The sequence below is a fragment of the Lissotriton helveticus genome, chromosome 12 (assembly GCF_964261635.1).
Source record: "Lissotriton helveticus chromosome 12, aLisHel1.1, whole genome shotgun sequence".
NCBI classification, from domain to species: Eukaryota; Metazoa; Chordata; class Amphibia; order Caudata; family Salamandridae; genus Lissotriton; species Lissotriton helveticus.
This window is the reverse complement of record NC_136073.1, coordinates 841,023,439-841,045,547: the sequence shown is the minus strand read 5'-3', so window position 1 is coordinate 841,045,547 and position 22,109 is coordinate 841,023,439. Positions and strand designations below refer to the sequence as shown.

The following is a 22,109-nucleotide window of genomic DNA, read 5'->3' as shown; positions in this document are numbered from 1 at the left end:
CCTTTCGCTTCCATGGAGGCACTTACATCGCAGTTTCTTCCAAGATTGTCTTCACCCACATCTTCACTCCCCCAGAAGCTAGGCTGGCCTCTTTCATCCAGTTATGACTGCAACCCATGCCCACATCCTGCCAATGCTGCAAGCATGCTATAATTATGCGTTTCCAGTACTGATGTCATTGCACATCTACTTTCCTCTACCCAGTACAGTAGTTTTAATAATCTTGTACTCCTGAACTCATCCGCTGCTTCCTTAGCTCTCTTTCAGTTCATGTTTTCTGTGTCTTTTGGACATACTGGGTTATAAAACCTGTAGTGGAATAGCAATGATGGTAGCAGTAGAAAGACTGAAGTGCAGTTGTAGACCTGTTCTTTTATTATTTGACGTAATTTGTCTAGTGACAACTTTGTACACAGGATAATAGAGAACTTCAATTACCGGACAACAGATTATTACAGTTCCACATTTTTGTAGAAATTATTTCTTTTTATTTATTTATAAAGTTTTATATAGCGTGAACTTGACTTGAAACATTAGGTGCATTTTGAAGCGCTGTTTTTTTTTTTTTTTTAGAGCCACCTAAGAGCCATTTGATGTTTTAAAAACAAAAAGTGTACACCAAAATTCTGTCTGCAGTATGCAGCTATATTTACCTTGACTGGCATTGGTGCTCTGTAGTCAAAGCTGCTTTCTGTTGAGCTTTTCCCAGTACTCTTTGAGGTAGTTGATAGTAAGTCCAGTAATAAAGATGAGAGACAGTGTGCATTGCGAATGGCAAGCAGTTTGACATCAGTCATCCATTATTAATTGATGGATGAGTCTCACTGAAGTGTTCGTGTGTTCTGCAGAGTAGGCAGATACGATCAAGTGAAGGGCTTTCTGGAGTTTGGTTACTTGGACACCCAAGCATCCTGCAAACCTTGTCATTGCTGTTCAGTTTTCTGCAGACTGGTCATCAGAATGTGTTCTTGTGTAGCTGAAGCAGTTTGGTGACTTTTCTGTTTTCTTCCTAGAACAAAGTCGCAGGGATGACCTGGAAGCCCTTGGTCACATGTTCATGTATTTTCTGCGAGGAAGCCTCCCGTGGCAAGGATTAAAGGTGAGAGAAGACAAAGGTGAAAGTCAAGCTCACCGTAGTATATGTAATAAATGCATTCCGGTATATAAACTAAAGTTTGATAAAACCATCAGCAGATCTCAGAAAAGTTTTGATTGTCTTTTACACAGTTCATCTACGTCATTATGGATTTCCTATTTTGTTAGTTCCAGTTTATTTAAAATCCCTGCTCTTATTTGGCTAAGAATGTATTACTTTTCAAATATTTTCAACTTTGTTGTTTAATAATTGATTATTACACCTTTCTACCTTGTGTCTCTGTTTTCTTGGTACAGGCTGACACGTTAAAGGAGAGGTATCAGAAAATTGGCGACACAAAGAGGTCCACGCCGGTCGAAGTACTATGTGAAAACTTTCCAGGTGAGACTTGCCAAAAACCATAAAAATATATCCACTTTTTCCTATATTCTACAATTTCTACTCCGCTTTCTCAAGACAATCTTCAACTGTTTTCCCTTTCATTACTATTCGAGTCAGTCGCTTGTGCGTACTCAGACATTTCCTTGTGAGATTAAGGCGTTGAAGGTTTTGTTCTGGGAATGGGAGCCGTTTGCTCATCTAAACTAAGATGTTGCACAGCTTAAATTGTCCAACACGTTAATTGATTCCAACAGTAAGTATGTATACATGTTCTCCTGCGGGTTCCTGTTAGCTTTGGTTTGCAGAGTATTTCCAGGGGAACATTGTAACCAAGTCCACGGTCTCACTCTTTTTCCTAACTATGGGAATAAACATAAAATCAGGTTGGATAGATGTGTGTTGTAATGCATTCCTTAGCAGAAACATTTCAAGTCAAGAAGTGAGGGTCCATTATGATGGTGACAAATTACAAGTTTAGTGGTTGTGTAGCTGTGTGTCCTTTCATCGGGGACTGTCGTATCGTGATAGTTAGTCTGGTTGGTTGGTTCCATGGTGGAAACTGTAACGACATGTTGCGGTGCCTTATTTTGTGGTGTGTGGGCTTGGGTCCGATTTCTGATATACCGCAAGAGAGTAATACAAATCTGTATTCTGAGGTGTCAATAATGAAAGCCCTAATGATGTGTCCATCAGTTGACCATGTTAGTAAAGCAAAGAGATAGCCTGGCATAGGATGGGGCGGACATTTCTTAACACTGGTGGAAAGCAAGAGCTGCTGAAAACTGTTACGTCAAGTGCAAATAGTGGCAGATGCGGCTGAAATGTGAGCAGAATTTCCAGAATGTATAGCTGCCCCTAGTCTGTTTCTTCTCTTCCACTCCTGCTAAGAGGTAGCGCCTCTTGTTTGCTAATCTTTCTGTGATTGCAATGTCCTTTGTTGCCGAGCGACCCTGCCTAAGTACCCAGTTCTTGTGTTGTAATCCTTTGCTTTACAAGTATTCTGTCCATGCATGTTTAGCTTGGTTTTATTGGATGAGGAGTTTGTAGATCAAACATTGCTTTGTCTCTAGTTCAGTTCTTGAGTAACTTAATAAGTACAGTCTTTTATTTTCTGAATATCTCTCATTGTCTCTGTGTTTAACGTTATGTACTACATTTTTCTGCAAACCCACCAGGTCAATGTTCGGGCCTATGCAAAAAAATGTTTAAAATAAATAGTTGGGTTTGCCTCTGCTGTTTCATCCCTTGACTAGTTCCCCCCCCGAAAAACCTTTTCCCTGTGTATCTACATGTGCCATGCTGAAACTGTGGCAATTGTTCTGATAAAGACCGGATTCACAACATTTTTATTAATTTTTTTGTGACTGTGCCCCACTCTTTCTGTAGATGAGGCTGACTGACAGGGCTCTACACATTTCAGACTCTTCTTTCTGGATCCCCAACTTTGTTTGGTTTCAGCAATTCTTTTTGATTCATAAAATAACATGCAGATTTAGCCTTCCTATCTTTCATTTTCCACTCAAGGTCTTGCTTCACCGTTGGACCTCTTATGGATCCTGTCCAATACTATGGTTTCAGATATTTTTCCGTATTCTGGCACTGCTTTGTCGGGGTGTCTCAAAATGCAGGTGCTCATGTAACCTTAGGACGCCACAAGTCAATTAACAAGAATAGTTCTTTCATTCCCACCAGAAGTATTATTCGTTCATAAACGCCATTCTGAAGAACTTTCTATTAAAGAGCTGCACCGGTCCTGTGCAGTGTACACATTTCCACAGACGGGTATCCTTGCTTCTGTATGTGTGATTATACTTTGTTGCACCCTATAAAACCAAGACGTTTCCCTCTCCTTTTTTAGATTTTTTTTTTTTACCGTATACATTAAGGGGACCTTATTGCTCCTTTGGCTTAGCCCTGATATTCACTAATAGTGTCGCTTGCCAGATGAACTAATGCTTTTTAACCAATTTTCATTGGTGTATTCCACGTGTAACGCCATTAACTTCCTGATATAACTGTGGTCATTTGTTTTCCGTCACTTGTCAGCAGCAGAGTTGTGCCCTACTTTATGGGTTAGTTGGCTCCTTGTTGCTCCATTTATTTTTAATTTGAATGTTATCTTTGCTTTTAACTATGAACGCAGAGTCTTATCTAAATTATTCATTAAAAAACACTCCTGTATTTTGAAAGCACATAGGAGCACATTTCTGTTCAGTGTTTAGCACTTCAAGCGAGCTACTCTCTTCCTACTTACTGCCACTGTTCTTATGTCATCCAACTCATCCTCTTCCCCCTTGTTTTTTTCTTTAACCCAAGATTCAGTAGTTTTCTGCACACTGTTTTGATCTGCTCGCTTCCACTGTGCGGTGTCAACCTGCACATACTTTAGTTTTGTCATTCTAAAATGTCGGTCAGCCATCTTGGAACTGTAAATTAACAATAGTGTAATACAAAAAATCGAATTAGAGCATGGCTGTCCACGCATTTGCGCACACTGGCTGCCTTCTTGCAATGTTTTTTTGTTATGCTTTGCAAAAAAAAAAATGCAAGTACAGTCAGCAAGATTGTTTGTTGCCTGTGCTTGCACACATTTAAAAAAAAATTTTGTTGTCAAAATAGAACAAAAATCATTGTTAGATGGTGCAAGTACGTTTGTGTGTGTAGGTAGTGATCTTGTTCTTCACGACATTAACCATTCCAAGATGGCAGCCCATGCGTGCACATACACTCTTCTTTGAATATTACACACTTAAAGTAAGTAAGACTTCGTCTTTGCCAATACTTGTTCTGTATTTCTCACACCAACTCTGATGCCCTTTTTGTTACATTTAAAAGTCTGTTGTATTAGTTTTCTCAGAAGATCAGTCCTAAGAGATTTCCTTTGAATGAGGCATGGGTGGGAAAATAAATCCATCAGTCTACACTGTGTGGAAAGGTCTGATTCGGAGGAGTTGATAAACCAGCTCATTTAAAAGGATTATCCTGCCATTTCATTGAAAATAAGTGTTTCATCCGATGCTGTATGTGAAATGATGTTTTTATCTTGTAACAAAGACACTATAACAAGCTTATGTCTAAGAAATGTAATCCAGGAAGAACATCCTGCAGATACAGTGGTTCTCAGTTAAGATGCCTTCATCTTTGTAAATACAGCTCTGCTTCATGTGATTTGTTTTCTGCTGGGTGGCTTCTTTTGCTATGAATACCCTGTGACCTTCAATGTAAGATTCTTTATTATTTTAGTACTGTCTTGATTTTGGCTTAACAAATGGGGTAGTTTCCCAGTACAATATGTGGAATTTGCGCCATATCCCTAGTCCCCACCATGAGGACTAGTTGGGGGTTGTATCCTCCTGTGGTGTGTATTGAATTGGGGAATGAATGTGAAAAGTCTATTTTAGAAGCCCTAGAGTTACAGTTGTGCAGAATGCCTACCAAAAAAAGTAATGTGACCAGTTTATGAATTCTAATGACTGCTGTCTTTTGCTTTCCCTCATGACAGAGGAGTTGGGCACGTATCTGCGATATGTGCGGCGGCTCGATTTCTTCGAGAAGCCAGATTATGACTACTTGCGGAAGCTTTTCACTGATCTCTTTGACCGTCATGGATACATCTTTGACTATGAATACGACTGGGTGGGGAAGCAGTTGGTAAGTGTTAATCAGTCCAGCTTATGAAAAACGCCTCCACCAGCACTGATTGACTGACTTCTTTCTTCAGACTCTTCACTGACCCCAAACTAAATCCTGAAATCCCTGAAATCCCACATCTATATCTTTTTAGTATATACATATGAGAAGACCTGGTATGTGGAACTGCCTTTGCTAGTGCCTAGCCACACTCCGGAAGTAGAAATTAATATTGATAATATTTGGGTTGTGCAGTGGCACAAACTGCACTTATGTGTAATCCTTTGTATTTGCATTGGTATTGATGAATATCCAAGTGCACTTTAAATCTGTAGTGTCTGCATAGTGAATTATTATAAGTAACAGAGTTGTCAGATTGAGTCATCCGGCTAGAACATTATGCACAATGAAAAAATGTGTTGGTGGTACTGTAATAAACTTAAGATATCGGGATAGTGAGCTGGAGGACTAAGGCACATGGATAGATTCATGGAAAACTTATAGGGCAGTAGCTGACCTGGTAACTCAGCTTCTTTGTACTGTCACTGAACTAAGACATGTAATGAGTTTGGGAGCACATGGACAGTGCATGTGGATTTAGGGAGGGTGGATGTATTGATGTAGGAGCACCCTTGGGAATATGAACATGTAGTTCGAGAAGATGGGAATAAACAAATAGTGTGAAGAGCTCGGTTCAGATTGAATGACACCAGTAAGAGCTTTGTGGCACAACAATTGACAATTTGAAAGGGTTTTAGCACGTTCAGGAAAAAGCTTGGGACATGGATGGAGAGTATATGAGTCCAGGCATAGGGACATATAGCTGAAGAGCTTGAGACATCGGCAGACAGTGTGGGGAACTGGAACAGACAGTGTAATTGGTATGACATGATTGAGATAGACCTGCATAGGGTACATAGAGTGTAGGAGCTTGGGGCGTGTGACATACAGGAGGAGGGGCAGCAGTAGATTTAAGCAACAACCACCTTCTGCGTATTAACCACTTCGTAAACATATAGGTGTGATTTTACTCTTCAATGAAAGGCAGATTGATATGTCTTGATAATATTTCATGCAATAAGTATGTGTTAACCCCAGTTATTTCTAGCACAATGTAAGGAGTTTGTCTGGTGCCAAGTATGTCAATGTTCAGGCTGTAATGCGTGCTAGAAGATTTAAAAACAAATGAAAAGACAGTTATGTGCTTTAGAGTGAAGGACAATTGAAATGCTACAAGAGTTAAATAGAGGCCGGATTGCTGATCATCAGATGTTCACCAGAAGTAGAAACTAAACCTACATGAGACAATGCTAGAAGGAGTACGCTATTGTGTTTCACCTGCTAATGACCAAGGAAAGGACAACATGGAATATTGTGTCTTTCAGCCATCCTTGGTTCTAGGAATGTTGTCCTGTACATCTTGCAGCACTTCATTGCAGCTCACCATGTCTAATCCTCTGTAGTAGACTGCAGTATGACATTATTGTAGATTCTCATGCTTTGCATTACCTGCCTTTCTGTGAAGCAGGCAGAAATATGCAGTGGCACTTACTCCAAAACTATTTGGATTTGTTGGCTTGAAATGTCTGTAACAGGATGTTCTCTAGAGCTCCTAAGCACCCGAACAATCGGCATCTCCTTCAGATAGTCGCATTTATTTTTACCTCCTGTGGGTTCCGTCATGAATAAGAGAGTAAGGAGATCACGAGTGAGGCAGCATTTTTATTTCCCCATTTTGTTTATGTTCAAGTGTGGGTGTATCATTTGTGTTTGTTTATTTTTGAAAAGTGAGGGTCTTGGAGTGTGCATATTCCTGGCACATTATCCACTCAGCAGTAAATGTCTTCATGGAAATACTGTGTAGCAATGGAAGGCTTGACGGGTCTTTAAAACAGGAGGCACTCCCAATCATGAACCAAACATGTTGGGATTTAGGAGAACAGAGCTTGAGAAAGTCAGAGGTGAATTACCCCAAACACTATTCTAATGAGAAGACCTAGTGCTCTTGGAGATGCAAAAAAAAAAAACACCTTGGCATCTAAAGAGGAAAGTGGTATGTTGGCTCATTGTGAAGGTCACCAACCACAAAGCCCCTCAAAAAGGTCCACAGAAGCACCTCCCTCTATGTTGCGCATTAATTAGCAAAGACATCACTACCCGAAAAAACTGATCGCCGTCAAAGACAAATTCTCATTGTGAAAAGATTCCAAACATGGCCACAACGATGTATCCTATTGCAGCATTTTTATGGTGCCTTCTACTTGTACTGAGGCCACAGAGGACTAGGATTTGAAAGGCGTTCCTGGGTGCCCTTTCTTAGTGTGTGGCTAGAGGCGTGTTTGAGTATGTCTTCGTTAGGTTGGCTGCTTGTAGTCGAAAGACTTGCTGGCTCAATGGGCCTTGCCTTCCCAGACAGAGCAATAAATGCCTTTTTGAAGAGTTAATAAGATGGATTCCTTTTTTTTTTTTTTTATTATAAGTACTCCTTTGAAACCTGCTTCTTAAGTAGAGAGGCTAACCTTCCCATCTGAATCTAGACTTGCTTCTAGTCACAAAACTATTGTTACTGGTGTGTAACTTGTTTCTAATTATCGTTCTGGCTGATACCCACCTACAGTTTTTTCACTGATCCCACCTGCCACCCCACCTTGTTTTGAAGAGTTGGTCCCAGGTACTTGGCACTTTCTGTCAATCTCTGCAGCCAGTCCCTGGCTCTAAGGGAATGGAAAAAGGACACTGACCTAACATCCGTGCTCCTCGTTGTGCTGGTTTGTGATGTCACATTTGTCAATCTCGCTAGCTGTTCACTGTTGGTGCTTGTCTGTGCACCTTACAAAGAGCATGGTGAATGTTTGTACAACAAAAGGTATCACAATATTTAGCGGAAAGACTAATGTATTGGCAAGCAGCATGTTAACTACTGGTTGAGCATGTATATTTTTTATTTTCCTTAACATTAAAAAACTGGGCATGTTTCCGTTTCAGACAGCTCTCAGTAATGAAGTACACTTTATTCACTGCACAGTTTTAATTGTTGTTCTGCTTTGCTGTCTTGTTGCAGCCGACCCCAATTGGTACAATCCCCAGTGATGTCTCAGCCCCAGCAACCCACCGGGACAAAGTGCAGTCACACACTAAGCACCAGGTAAGGAGCTGAAGTGTTACGAGGACAAAACCAGGAAAAGGGCACTGCTTCTCTGGAAACCTCGTGAAAACACACTTAAAAAGAATGGTTCACAATGAAGCTCTCCTGTTTTGCAAGACGTGTTTTGCTCTGGCATAACCGCTGGAGAGGCACATGGGAAGGAGAGTGCGGCAGAGAATACAGCAAAAATCCTTTTTGAGTGCCTCATAAAGGCAGGAGGCAGGCTAAAGTATCTGCCAGGATCCAATCGGACAGATTTGTCATCGGAAATACAGTGGGAATAGAGTTCAGGGGAAAGAGTTGAATGTTTTTACGGAATCAAGTCTATATACTCCCCACACCACAACCATCTGCAGCATACTTGTATATACTACAGTTTATGGTTTACGAACGCTGACCAGCATTGCTTGTGCACACTTTGTGATATTTTTTTTAGGTTACCAAGCTTGTGAACACCACAAAGTATGAGTAGTTTAAAAAGAAGAAAAAAAAATCACAAGCTCAGGACATCTCCCACCGAAAAGTGTTTGTGATAGAAATATAAAACAATTTATCAGAATTAACATTGATCTACTTCACAAAGTTGCCAAGTTACCCAATACTACCAGCCCAGTTTAAATTTCACACATCACTAGCATGGGGGAGGGATAGGTCTGAAAAACAAAATGATCCAAGGAAAAAAACAAAGTTGATTGTTGTAATGCGATGGGTACGTGTGAGTAACACACCACCCGCCCAGACCTACAGTATGATGGAATTACCAGTCATAGGAGCATAGTAAAGGTTCCATAGACAGAACAAGAGAGATGCAAATGGATAAATCATGCATAGAGCCGGTGTAAGGGCATTCATCCTTATCCTGCCTTCCTTCCTTACCCCACATACCACACTTAAAGAAATTGTGGACAATTTCATTTGAGACCATGTGGGTAAAGAAAAGGCTGTTGTAAAGAAGATCTGTTGGTAGTTTGTCCTTTTCATTTGTCTGATTGCCTTTCATGTGAGGTGCTGGTGTCTGGAAGTGCGTGAGTCATTACACTAGGAACAAACCCCATGCATCACTTATTCACATTCCGTTGACAAATGTAAAATCACTAAATGCTGCAGTATAGACTGAGATTTCAGTAATTATGGAGTGAGGCAACTCAGTAGCGTAATTTTTCCAACTAAATTTCTTATATCTGCTAAAGTCATCTAGCCGCATATTCCTTCCTTCCGAATTTCCCAGGCTGGATCCCGAAGACTTTTTCTTGAGAAATACCTTTGCGTGCTGGTAGGTGGCGTCGGTTTGCTCAGCGTAACGTCGTCCTCACTGGAAATGATGTCCGCATCACCTATATAGGTGCCAACCCAATGCGCTGACATCAGTTCTTTTCTTCCTGCGCCAGCTAGCGCAGATCCCTGAAGAGAGCTAGCCTTTGTCACTTTTTGGCATGCTTTTTTCGATGTTTTTGTCAACGATTTTTGGTGTATAGGTTTTCCAACATGTCAAAGAAGACTTCTGGATTCAAACTGAGCGGTGCCTGCCATCGTGCCATGTCAGTGACAGATCCACACTTGATTTGTGTCTAGTGGGAAACTATAACTCAAAGTCGTGCCGGGCCATGCTACAAAAGCTTTGAGGGAGCGGTCCCTAAAGCTGCTTGTGGCCTGGTGCTCGGTACAGCACTGTTCGCACCAGAGGTCTTGTTCTCGGTCAAGAGGAAGGTCATGACACCGCTGCTGGAGTCCTAAGTCATCGTCCTCCCACTCAATGTTGTCAGGTCGGTCAGTAAAGAGTCATAAGGAACAGGAAGTCAAATTATGTTTCAACTTCTCCCCGTCCGTCGGCCACTGTGATGGAGGAGCTCCACGCTATAGGCTTTGTTCTGTGGGGCCTGGGTCGGCTCTGCTCTTCCGTGCCTTTCCAGGAGCTGGAGCGATCCCCGCCCAGCTTAACAAATTTTATAATGCCATGTATGTCATATTTTGCCCACCAGACCCTCCCTGCTCACTTTCCGGGCACCGGATGCTTAATTGGTTTCCACGCCGGGGACTTGGCCCCGGGAATCCCCCAACGGATACAGTGGCAGATCCGGACCTGTTCCAGTCATACCACTGCGACCTTCCCCTACGCCAGGACTCCCGACGGCGCCAGCTCAGTTCTTATCCCGATGACCTGGACCTGAATCGGCGCCTAATGACAGCACCCCATAGTCAGTTCCTCAGCCTTATTGTGAAAGGTTAAGAATGGGTTTCTCAATCCTTTACAAGAGCAGCCTGAGCATGAATGGATTATATGAGGAATTGGATGAGGCTAAGGCTAGTGGACTGGATGCCTCTCCAGATTCTGGTCAGCTTTCTCCCCTTACCGTGGCTACGGAGGAGGGAGCTTCATATGCAGTGGTGGTGGTAAAGGAAGCAGAGGTCCTGGACCTGCAGCGGAAGGCAAGATGAACATCTTGCAGCTGGGTGTCCCCTCTTCGGAACCCCTCTTGCCACTCAACGAGGCCTAAACTGATGTCCTTCTGGGAACCTGGCCCAAGCCCAGGACAGGGGCTCCTGTGAATAGGACAATCACCTGCAGCACTGGCCGACCCAAAATTACCCACCAACCACCCTTACCCCTAAGAGCTTGGTAGTCCAAGCCTCTCCCTCACAAGGCGCATTCCCTTCTGCACCCCTGGATAGGGAATTCAAAAGGCTGGATAGTTAGGGCAAGAAAATGTTTTCTTCCACCAGCCTTGCATTGTGGTCGGTTAGCAAAACATGCTAATTGGGCTTATACACCCACTCCTTGTGGGAAACAGTTGTGCAAATGCTGCCACGTCCCTCAGAATAGTAAAGCACCATGTGCCTTTTATGATACCTTGAATTTCACTCCAAGGTTTACCCTAGATAGTAAATATGTAGAATATAGTATTTACACAAAAAGTAATGGCCTACACTCCATTTGTGCTGAAAGGTGAATTTCCTCACCTAGTTCATGTTTGGCACAGAGACACTGTCACTTCACATAGCATCCTCTCAGTTCCCTTTAGACCATACTAGGTAGAAGTGCCTTTCGAGAACAGACTGTACGTCTATGGAACATGCTTGACAAGTAATTTTACTTCTGAGTGGATCCCCCACGTTAGTGAAAAATATTAAAGACCTAGGTTTTTCCACAGTATTTGCAGTCATCATAATTAGTTGTTCAGTTTAGTAGCTTTCTCCACAGTGCGAATAGACTCCTGGGAGCACGCACACTTTATAAATAATCAGTAACTTGATACTGGTGGGCTCAACACAGAACCATGGGGGATGATGCCAAATGGCATTGTCAGGTTAAACCTTGACAAGGGAAGTATTTGTTCTTTACAGAGGAAAACAATGATAAGGTTTGAACTTCTGACATGCGCTGTATTGCTAATGACCTATTCTGCTCAGTCATAAGGACGGAAAAGGGTCTGTTGGACGTTGACCTGCTGTACCTTTCAGAGATTATTAGAGTGCTCTATTCTTCATTACCCAACATGCCTGCCTCCGATAGGTACTATTGTATCACATTTCAGGGCTTTTTGGTTGTAGTGAATTAAAATAGAAAGTGAGATAAAGTGAAACAAGCCACATGATTATAGAAAAGTAAGGAAAGTGAAGCTTGCATCATCGACTTCAGACAAGTCAGTCTTTAGGAATGTAGCATTCAGTTAGCAATGTGAGCTGTGTAAGTGTAATAAGAAGGGAGAGGGTGCTGTATTCAGTGCAGTGGGTATTAAACAGGAATCCCAGAAGTCAACTTGAGAATAAAATTACTGGGCAGATATAACCGGATAGTAATTAGATCTAGAGCTTAGGGTTTTTTGATTCCTATATCCAGTCCCTAATTGGATGATCACATATTACAAGGGGAACCTTTAGATAGGGTCATTATGGTATAGACATCCCGGGTTAATTAATTCATGAAATGCTGGAGGTATGGACATGTGAGTTGGAAGAGAATGATGTTCAAAACATTGTGGACTTTTGATGGAATTAAAATATTTTACGCTTTATGTGAGAGTGGCACTGAGTCCTGGTCTAAATCAGATTAGGGTCCTCTATAAATCGAGGAAACCCATTGCCACCAAGACTCCCAGTAGTCCATATATTCCACGTGGGCGAAATTGTGTTGTTTGCCAATAGCTTCTGCTTCTCAATAGAATTTTGGGAGGTACACATGTCTCTAGTTAATCAAGACATGCCCTTTTTGTGGATCGCTGTCTGCCATTGTGCATAACCAGAAGCCAATTGAGTAGCTGAATGAAGAGCTGGAGAATGTGCAGAGCTTACATCTTTACCACGTAGTAGACAAGCCAACACCTTTTTATTTACAGTGAATGTGTTTATTCCATCTCCCTTACTTGCCTGGTGTCTTTGACTTCTTGGTAAAAGAAATTGTACATACTTGAAAAGCTGTCACTTGGTCTGCATCCCATCAAAGTTGGGGGACACCTTGAGTTCAGAACTAGCATAACTCCTACACTTGGTTTGTTGGTGAGCTGTTCCATTGGCGTCCATTTGTTTAATACATTTCTGGGACTGTTTTCTGTCTTTTTTATTTTGCATGAGTTACTCTTTTTTTTCCTCGCCTCCTTTCTGCCCATATCCGCACATTTCCCTTTCAACTTTCTTCCCTTCCTGCTCACCCCACACCCCTTCTTCCAATCTTCTTCTTTTGCTTCCATCACTAGCCATCACCTGAGGGGAAAGAGCTTGGCGAGGTTGGTCGGATTCCGGCTGTGGAGCCTTTAGGACATTGCCTTTCAGCCAGCAGGTTGGGGGGCTCCGTGCAGGTATATGCAAATTCAATGTGCACCTTATAGAGAGGTGAGAAATGGCTGATCGGTGTGAGTGTGTTTTGTCTCTTCACCATAGTGGACAACTCAGGAATAGTAGTGAATAGGGTGTTTGCCTTACTGAAAGATTTTGTATGAGTTTTGAACCTTCACCGTTGGCGTGTGTTAATTGACTGAAAACTCCTGTAAAGTTGGAGACGAGCAAAAATGACTCCACGCAAATGTTACCCCCTATAGATACTGTTGACTGCACTTCAGATGATGCAAGATCTCTCTATCTTGAGCCATTTCTGATCTTTGAGAATCCAGCGAGAGAAGAACGGAAATGTTGTCTCGCATTGTTGAAGGATAGCTTAATAGCGGATTAAGTTGTTGCATGTAATACATGGAGTACATTACATGGGTTCATTTTGGTTAATGTCTTTCTGAAATATCTGTGACTAGACATGAACATGCTGTCTAACTTTACTATTGTGAAGAACATATATTTGATGGAGTGGCCAAACAAGGCCTGGGTGAGCGATTTGACTGGTTTCCTAACCAAATCTCAAGATAGACTTCCAGTTGGAGGACTTTCTTTGTGGGTGACAGTCACTGACATTCTTGGTAGTTGATGGTTGTTTCGTTTTGGCTGGATCCAGGAGTTGTGCTTAGGAAGAAAAAAGGCGGGGGACAGGTGGTGAGTGAATAGAGTAGGGTAAAGTTTGTTGGAAGTTAATTCGATTTCCAGCGACAAAACAGTGTTTTTAAGTGGATGGTTTTTCAGCTTCTTCCTGAAACTAAATGGAATTTTTAAGTCATGCCGATGTGATGGTTCTTATATAAGTGATGCTCTATACGTGAGACTAAAAGGGGTAGGTAGCATCCTTGGCATTTTGGAGGTGGAGGCTGGCCAAGCAGATTCTGAAACCCCCACTGTGACTCTAAGGTGCCTCCCAAGAAGATTTTGCAATCATTTTTTATTGCGGAATTATGGCTTCTCAAAAATAGTTCCTCGTAACCTTAGAGTTGGACCATAGGTCTTTTTCGTTCTGTCAGAATTGCACTGCACGTTTTAATACTGCTCTTTGTTTCTGTCAGTACTGTTTTACTAAATGCTCTACTATTGCTTTGTGCTTTAATGTGCAGACTGACGTAGATGTACACAGGCTACAGTGCAAACGGGTCACGCAGGCATGTTTTCAAAATGCTAGTCATTAGTCTATGGAGAGAGGTACAGTTTTAAAAGAAGAAAGGGAATGTATATTGTAAAAGTTAATTTAAAAAACTCTTGCTGTGCTCATTAAGAAAACAAAAAGCCAGCTCAACCTGTAGAGAAAGGAGGTTCTTGTACTAAAAATGTATAATAAAATGGTTTGAGTCTTCTCAAGCAGTTCTTACTTACTGAAAAGTACTTTAAACGTTTGTCTAATCTTGGGTAGATCACTGTTGCTTCAATGAAATGAAACGAACTCAAGAGACCTCTGTCTGGATGAGACTTGTAGCATTCCTATGGACGGAAGAAAGTATAGAATTAAACAAGCAGTGGGTGTATTCTCCCTCTCTTGCTTTCACTGAAGAGGCGATGGGCTTGTGGTATGTGGCAGGTCAGAGGAGGAACAGATCTAATTTTGGTAGGTTTTCTTAGTGCAGAGTTTGACTCCATCCAATTTTATCCTCAACGAAAATAGGGTGCCTGAAATTACAGCATTTCTTCTCTGTTGAAAGCAGAAACGTAATGTTTTTTTTCTGAAACATGCTTTTCAGGTGGGCATGACCCACTAGTTCTGTTTTCAGCTTTAGTTTTTTTTTAGAAAAGCAACATGGCGGAACCCAGGACATTGATGACCTCAGCAATGGCCTGGCTAGGATATCAGTTGTGCTGGGGAGATTCTGATTTACATCTGTTATACAGGGAATTACTTGCTTCAGTATTGTCAGAGAGATGGTGGTTCAGTTTAGTGACCTAGGTGATCCTAAAAGATCTGTTGGTTGGGGTGGTGCTGATTCTAGAGGAAGCAGTGTATTTAATTTAATTCCACACTTTAAGCCCGAATAGTTTAGTCAACCCATGCAATAACCTGAAAGTGGCTATGAGAAGGCCCCACAGATCTTTGGACTGAGAAGTGCACTGGCTTCTTCATAAGTAAGTCGACAAGAGACGCTCCATATCCTCACACTGCACCTCTAAGAATTGGAAGCGCACAGCTTTAAGTGAAGCGCTCGCAGGTTTCTTCTGCCAGTCTACAGAGGAAAACGTGCAGCTTTTCTATTCCCTTCCATGATGGGTTGGTTCTTTCTATGTCTCATTTGTAGTTCTTGCATCTCCTGCTGCTCACTAACCATCCTCATGTTTCGCAGGTGATGAGTTCCACCAATGGCGAACTGAACCCAGATGACCCAACAGCTGGACACTCAAACGCACCAATCACAGCACCTGCTGAAGTGGAGGTTGCTGACGATACAAAGTAAGTTTTCTTCTTCTGCCCTTTTACTGGAATAAACTGTTGAAGTGTCAAAGGGGCATTGAAAAGTTCCAGCCGAGGTGCTCTGTGCTTGGACACTGTTGCTTTTTCGGTTTGTTTAATATTGCCTTGTGCCTTGCTGCTCGACATCCATGTTCTTCCAGAGACTCACCTCAAAAAGAGGATGGTGCACTTTACAGTGGCAATAGTGGTGGCTTGAGTAGTCTCCAAATTCTCCACACTCGCTCCTGCTTTTTGGAACTCCCTCCCGGCGCACCTGAGATCCTGCCCCCAGTACACCCTCTTCCGCAAGGCACTCAAAACCTTTCTTTCTACACAAGCCTTCTCACCATAAAGCCTCTTTCTGTGTTCCTGTCTTTCCCCCCCCTCAGGGTTTTAGTACTTTACAGCGCCATGAAACCGCTCGGTGTACGCGCGCATAAGAAATATTTTAAACTTAAACTCCAAGCTCGCCCTTTTACTGCCTTCTTTGGAGGAATCTCTCTAAGGGATGGGCGAGAACGCAGGCTCCGTTGTCATTGACCTCCCTGGAGGGATCACTTTTAATAAAAGAAGAAAAGACTAGCTTGCAGGCACAGAACTTGGTCCTTCAAGGTCCATGTTTAGGAACTGTTACCTTCCCCTCTGTGGGTGAAAAGAAATTTGATCTGCCTGTTCATTCACAACCACAGTCTTCTGTGGTTGGGGTGAGAGAATGTCCTCATCCGCCCCTGCCTCTGAAGTGTAGCCTCTCATTGTGAGGCAGATATCTATCTACATCTCTGCTTGTCCTAGATGGATAGCATCTTAGGGTGAGGCACATCTATGGCACTCTTGAAGAGCTGTCCGAGCCGAGATGCATGTTTCTGCTGTGCTTTGGAAGGATACTGTCTCTCACATGTTGGAATTAGGTATCCACCTACCTCACTTTTCTTTTATGGTGAGGTAGGTTTCCTAGACATACACCATTGCCTTGCTCTGGAAGGCATCAGCTCCTTTTTGAGTGTGGATGGATTTCCTCTCAAGTGACAGCATTTTTATCTACTGCTGTCTGGCAGCAAAGGGTAGCCTCAGAAAGGGGAACCTTTCCTTTATCTGCGCATGCCTCACTTTCTAAGGTTAGTGTCACAGGGTGATTGTAGTTTGGCATTAATCAGTGCCTGGCTAGATTTCTGTTGCATAGATTTGTTATCCATTTGATTTCCTTCTTACAGCTGGGGAGAAATTCAATATCCAATGCCTTGCTCTTTGGTTGAAGTGGTATCCTCTTAGCAGTGAGGACTGAGTTCATTGTACATGTCCCTTTTGAATGGCTTTCTTGTGTGGTTAGGTCAAGACTTGTGGGGTTGGGTGATAAGGTGTTTCTGATGTCTTCAGGAGCAACACCATTCAGATTGAATAGAACATGTCTCACCCCTGTCCTGATTTGATGCAGCCAGTGTGGCGACCATTATTGATGATTAACAGAAATTGGTGCATGTATATTTTTTGTCCATCGCAAATTTGTATTTGTCAGTTAACCGCAGTGTTTTTTGCCATGGCCATTAGAGTGAAAGTACTAAATCTGGTTTGTTTTCCTGTTTTTGCAGGTGCTGCTGTTTCTTTAAACGAAGGAAGAGGAAAGGCATCCAGCGGCATAAATGATTTCCAAAGGAAAGCCCAGGGACGCCCCAATATTCTCCGTAACTTTCTGGCACCAGTTTGTGCCACGTAGAGATCCGCAGGGCACTTGAGCCAGGGTCAAGAGACTGAAGATGGAGCAGTTTCTCACCTACCGTGGATGGGTTTTGAGTAGCTGACTTTTTTTTTTTTAAATATTTCTTCCCGCTTTTCTTTCTTTTTGTTGCCCCTTCACTCTGTGGTTGTTTACACAGACAAAGCAAAACTTTTATGAAAAATACAGAAAGAAAACAGCCCTCGTAAAGAAATCGTGAAGTCCATGGAAAGCGTTCACAGGCCACAAGAAAGGAATATTGAGCTGCAAGAGACTTTCCCAATCAAGAATTGTTGGTAGAAATTGGAAATCAAGGGCCGCCCTCTTTGTAATACTTCACTGTTTGATGCAAGATGGCAAAATTGTTTCTGGCAGGGCTTGGTGATAAATTTAAGCGTTTGTCTCAATGTGAATTTAAATTTGATGCCTGGTACAGCCCCGAGCACATTGTTGGGGATTTTATCTTTTAAACTAAAAAAAGGAAAAAAATCTCTCTTCCAAGTTCCCCAAAAGATATTTTTTGTCTTATGTTTATTTTTTCCTATTAGTTTTGTATGACTTTTTTGGCCATTAAATATGTGTTCACACAGTCTCTGGCCTCAGGTGCTCGAGAGGTGGGGGAGGGAGGACATTTGTTTACATGCCCATCTTTGATGCACTTTTGATAGTTGTGGAAGGGATTGTGCGGTCTTGAAACTTTACTGTTGGGACTGACCTCTTAACACGTTGCCTTTATGGGTTTGAGGAAGCCATTTGCGTTCCACTATTAAGAATGGCTTCTCGGTGGCCACTTTGTCGAGACAAGTCTAAATGTTTGGATGTTCTAGGAGCACCATGAGATATTCTTGCATAAAAGTCACCCTTTGTCTTCTAAGATCAGTACACCAAGGAAACTTGGAAGTAGATGGCTGGCGTAGTACAAGGGAAAAAAAAAGAAATTGTTAAGATTGTAAATTTCAAATGTTCTCACTCCAGAAATTTTCCAGTTGAGAACTTCTAGCCTCCTGCCCTTTAGGATAAAACTTAGGAATTTCAACTTTGCTCCTTGTGTGAAGGGTAAGACAAGGTGGTCCCCATCCATTTATGTCCCCTGAAGGAGTAACCCATTCAGCTATCTGGAGAGAGACCCAGAGGGGTATTAAGAGTGGGGTCCATTCCTGAGGTAGGAACACTGCCTGTTGCTGACCTTGGTATCTTTCTAAAGCAATGACGAGATGACCACTGCAACCGTCTCTGACGTGGCACCTCAGAAATGCACTCTAGCTCCATTCTGGGCACATGCAAACTGTTCATGGTTTCTGTGGTTTAGTCAGACCACATCCATGCGTACTTCTGCCTTATCCAAATCTCAGTGCACGATAGATGCCATTAACATGGGGGAGTCTGTCTGCAAGTAACCATTGGACCTGAATGTAGTCAGATCTGATTGGGATGTAATGAATGATGAACTTTGTTTAAAAAAAACTTGCATTTCATTGGAATATTTGTTTGTACTCTAGTTCATTGCTCAACACACCACATCACATGCCATCTACTTCCTAAACACTTTCTTCTCAACTGGTGGATCTGTAAGTTTTGGTAAATCAAACCCATAGTCCTCTCTTCAGTGACCACGTGACATGTTAAAATTGGCGTAGAAGATAATTTGTTGTGTTTTCTTATTAAAGAAAAAAATCTATAAAATAGATCTATGCTTCAGGTTTTAATGCAGAGAAAGTGTAAACCTAAGCTTCAGTTACCTCGTCTTAGCAAAGCGAAGGGTCTGCTGACAATTTATACAGAAACAACTGGTATTTTAAGACCTGTTTTACAGATATCTTTAGGAAATGGTGTAGTTTGTTTGAAAGAAGCTGACACTTAAACTCACCTACCGTTGAACAGTGCGACGACTGGACAGAGGGTTCCTTTTGCATTCAAAGCTAAATTTAATGAACGTTGAAGAATACCAAAAGAGATTGGGTGTGAGTGAACAGAGTCGGGGTGGGGGACACTGGCCGCGGCATGTTTTTAAAACTGTAATTATGAAATGTGTAATGTCTGTAATATGATCCGTATGTGACACAGCTCTGAAGCCAATCTAGTGTCGGTGGATCTGGGCGCATCCATTGTGCGCTGGAGACAAGGTTGTGTCTGAGACCACTTTCAAAGCCTTCTGGGTGACATTTGTATAGGAAATAAAGACCATCATTTCTAGCTGTAATGTTGACCAGCGGACTTTATTGAGTGTTGATGTCTGAACGACTATAAAATAAACCATGGCACATTATGTCTTATTCGTCCACTCCCAGTACCCACATTGAGGGAGCTATCATTTCTCTTTCCTTCAGGCCCGACCACAGTCCCCGCAATGCCAGGGATTGGCTGCGATGTACTGATGTGAGATGGGTCTGCTCTGATTACTTGCAAATGAGTGCATGTTTGCTTTTTCTACGTCATTTAGTGCCACATCACCAGATGCACAACATTATTTTAGTTCCAGCTTTGTTGCAGAAAAATAGATCCACTATTTAGCATTTGGTTGGGGAGAGAAAAGAACTATTTCTATGCATTGTTCATTTACCTAAAAATAGTTCCTTTTCCTTCAGTATTAAAGATGGTTTAAACAGTTTGTCTTCAATTTAAAAATACAAGCTTTTTATTCTGCGTGCACATCTTTAAATTTAAAGTGTTTAGCAACATTCTACTTCCCTTTGATTTAAATGCTTGGTTAGGCAGTGTCAGTGTTGTCTCCCCCTCAAATAATAATAAACTATGTGGCCAACTAACTTGTTTAAAAAATAATCACTAGTAAAACAGCTACATTGGTGCATGTTTTTCAAATGTTAACCTTTTTTTGCATTATTAACAACCACAGGGGCTGTCCAAAAACCCGAACCCGGGACAATCAGTTATTACATCAAACAATAGGTTCAGGGAGAGGAAAAGCACATCTAAAACTATACGTGGTCTATCTGAGAAGGAAGTGAGGAAATACAATATCAAAAATTGATTGAAGAAGCCCTGAAAACAATGTTGCCAGTATCAAAAAAGATATTATTTATTATATAATACACAAAAACATTCTAAAAACAATTATGCTCAAGACAAACAATGCTGGTATAAATGGAAAAAACATGACAAAAACCAGACATGTGGCAAACAAAACCATTACATAATAGAATAAAGGAACAACATAGACATGAATATAGTGTCCTTAATGAATTTGGGCCACAAAGAAGCGTCGACGGCGTTTCGACCGCTGATTATTTATGCGGTCATCTTCAGGACAGAAAATTGCTTGAGCGTTGTGTATCTGTACAATAGAAAATCAATTTCAATATTTTATTAAGTTTATACATACTTTTGGTTCATAAAGGCTTTTCAAAACAAAAGGCTTTAGTGTCAAGAAAGAGAAGGCACCCAATGAGGATTCAAAGGATAGCTATAAACCAACACCAAAAAAGACCTAAAGTGACTTAAAGCAACCAACCACCAAAGTGATTAAAAAACAGGCAACATCACCTGTATAAAAATTGATGAAGACCAATCATTATTTATGGTCGTCCAAGAATACTTTGGGAAGCTAAGACATAAAATACACAAGATTAGTGAGACTATTCAGAGCTAGTTGTAAATCTACAATTTAGCCCAAAAATTGAAACGTACTGAAAAACAACTACTGTGCCTCATGACGAGTTGGGCTCGTCATAAGCATGGAAGTGGTTAAGCCAACTGTTCCTCTGCAGGTGAGCTTCTAGCACTCCTAGAGCAGCTCCAGTGTAGTGCATGAACATTAGTTTCACAGTGTTTCCAGTATCCGATACACTTCTTCCTACTGATTACTTAACTTAAATATTCCCTGGACGTCAGGCTGGATCTGGAATTTTTGGGGGAGTATTTTTGCGTGCCGATAGGTGGCGTCGTTTGGCTCAATTTTGTCCAGGCTAAAAGAGACCTGCGTAGTGCCTATATAGGTACTGCCCCAGCACACTGACATCAGTACTTTTCCTTCCTTGTCAGTGAGTGCAAATCTGGAGAGAGCTACCTATGTACACTTTTTGGACAATCTTTTTGCGACTGTCTCCTTGTGTTTGAGGGATGTTATTGAAAAAGGGGTTTAAATCATGTGTTTCCTGTCACAGACAGATATGTGACATACCCCCATCTCGTTGGTCTCTGTTGCTTGATCACTACTTTAAGGCCTGAGGGCTACTGCACAATGAAACCAGAGGCACTGTATGCACGTTCCTTGAAGCTTTTTAGTTGCCTCAATGACATGCCTGTTCTGAGTAACGTTCGGGTCCAGTTTGTGGAGCTTTTTTTTTTTTTATCTCAGTCGTTGGGTAAGACCCACAAGAAGTAGAATGACTCTTTGATTTTGCCACACAAGTCAAAGTCCTCAGTTGAGGCGTGAGAATGAAGTCTCTGTAGGCGCCACTCCCCAAATTTCCTGGAATTACATCTGCCCATCTACTTGAATTTTATGAGGGCATGTACCTCATCTATGGTCTAGTCAACCCCTCTGGAGTGTCTTCAGGCCCCATGGGTTTGGTGGAGGCCCTCACTGGATTTCCGCTGGCTGATCAGCCCTTTGTGCTGGTTAGACCCCTGGATCCTGTGCTGCATTCTGAACAGATCACAAGACTGCGGCCTTACCTGGAGCCCGTTCTTGCCTTGACATTTCCAGCGCAGAAAAATCCATCCTCATGCCCGACTTAGATACTGAGCTTGATCGGTGTTGCCCTATGTTGGTGCTGGATGGACTTGACCTTACAAGTCAGACCCAGGGCCTTCCTTTTTCTACAGGCTTGGGGAGGATTATGATTTGAGCAGGATCTTTATGGATACCGCAACCCTCTAGATGTGCCCGAGAACAACTGATATAAGGGACTTGGTCAGGGCATCCCCGCAGATAATGTCTGGA

At 42.0% G+C, this 22,109-nt stretch overlaps 1 protein-coding gene across 4 annotated transcripts in view; it reads left to right on the top strand.

The window, feature by feature from the left end:
- Window positions 1-19,406, top strand: part of CSNK1G2 (casein kinase 1 gamma 2) — a 78,503-nt gene extending 59,097 nt beyond the window's left edge. For all 4 annotated transcript variants that reach the window (XM_078669701.1, XM_078669702.1, XM_078669703.1 and 1 more), the window contains exons 7-12: window positions 1,014-1,099; window positions 1,393-1,477; window positions 4,980-5,128; window positions 8,169-8,252; window positions 15,389-15,495; window positions 17,082-19,406. In XM_078669701.1, coding sequence (XP_078525827.1) covers window positions 1,014-1,099; window positions 1,393-1,477; window positions 4,980-5,128; window positions 8,169-8,252; window positions 15,389-15,495; window positions 17,082-17,136 — 566 coding nt within the window. In that variant the 3' untranslated portion in view covers window positions 17,137-19,406. The remainder of the gene's footprint in view (window positions 1-1,013; window positions 1,100-1,392; window positions 1,478-4,979; window positions 5,129-8,168; window positions 8,253-15,388; window positions 15,496-17,081) is intronic.
- The last annotated feature ends 2,703 nt before the right edge of the window (window positions 19,407-22,109 follow it).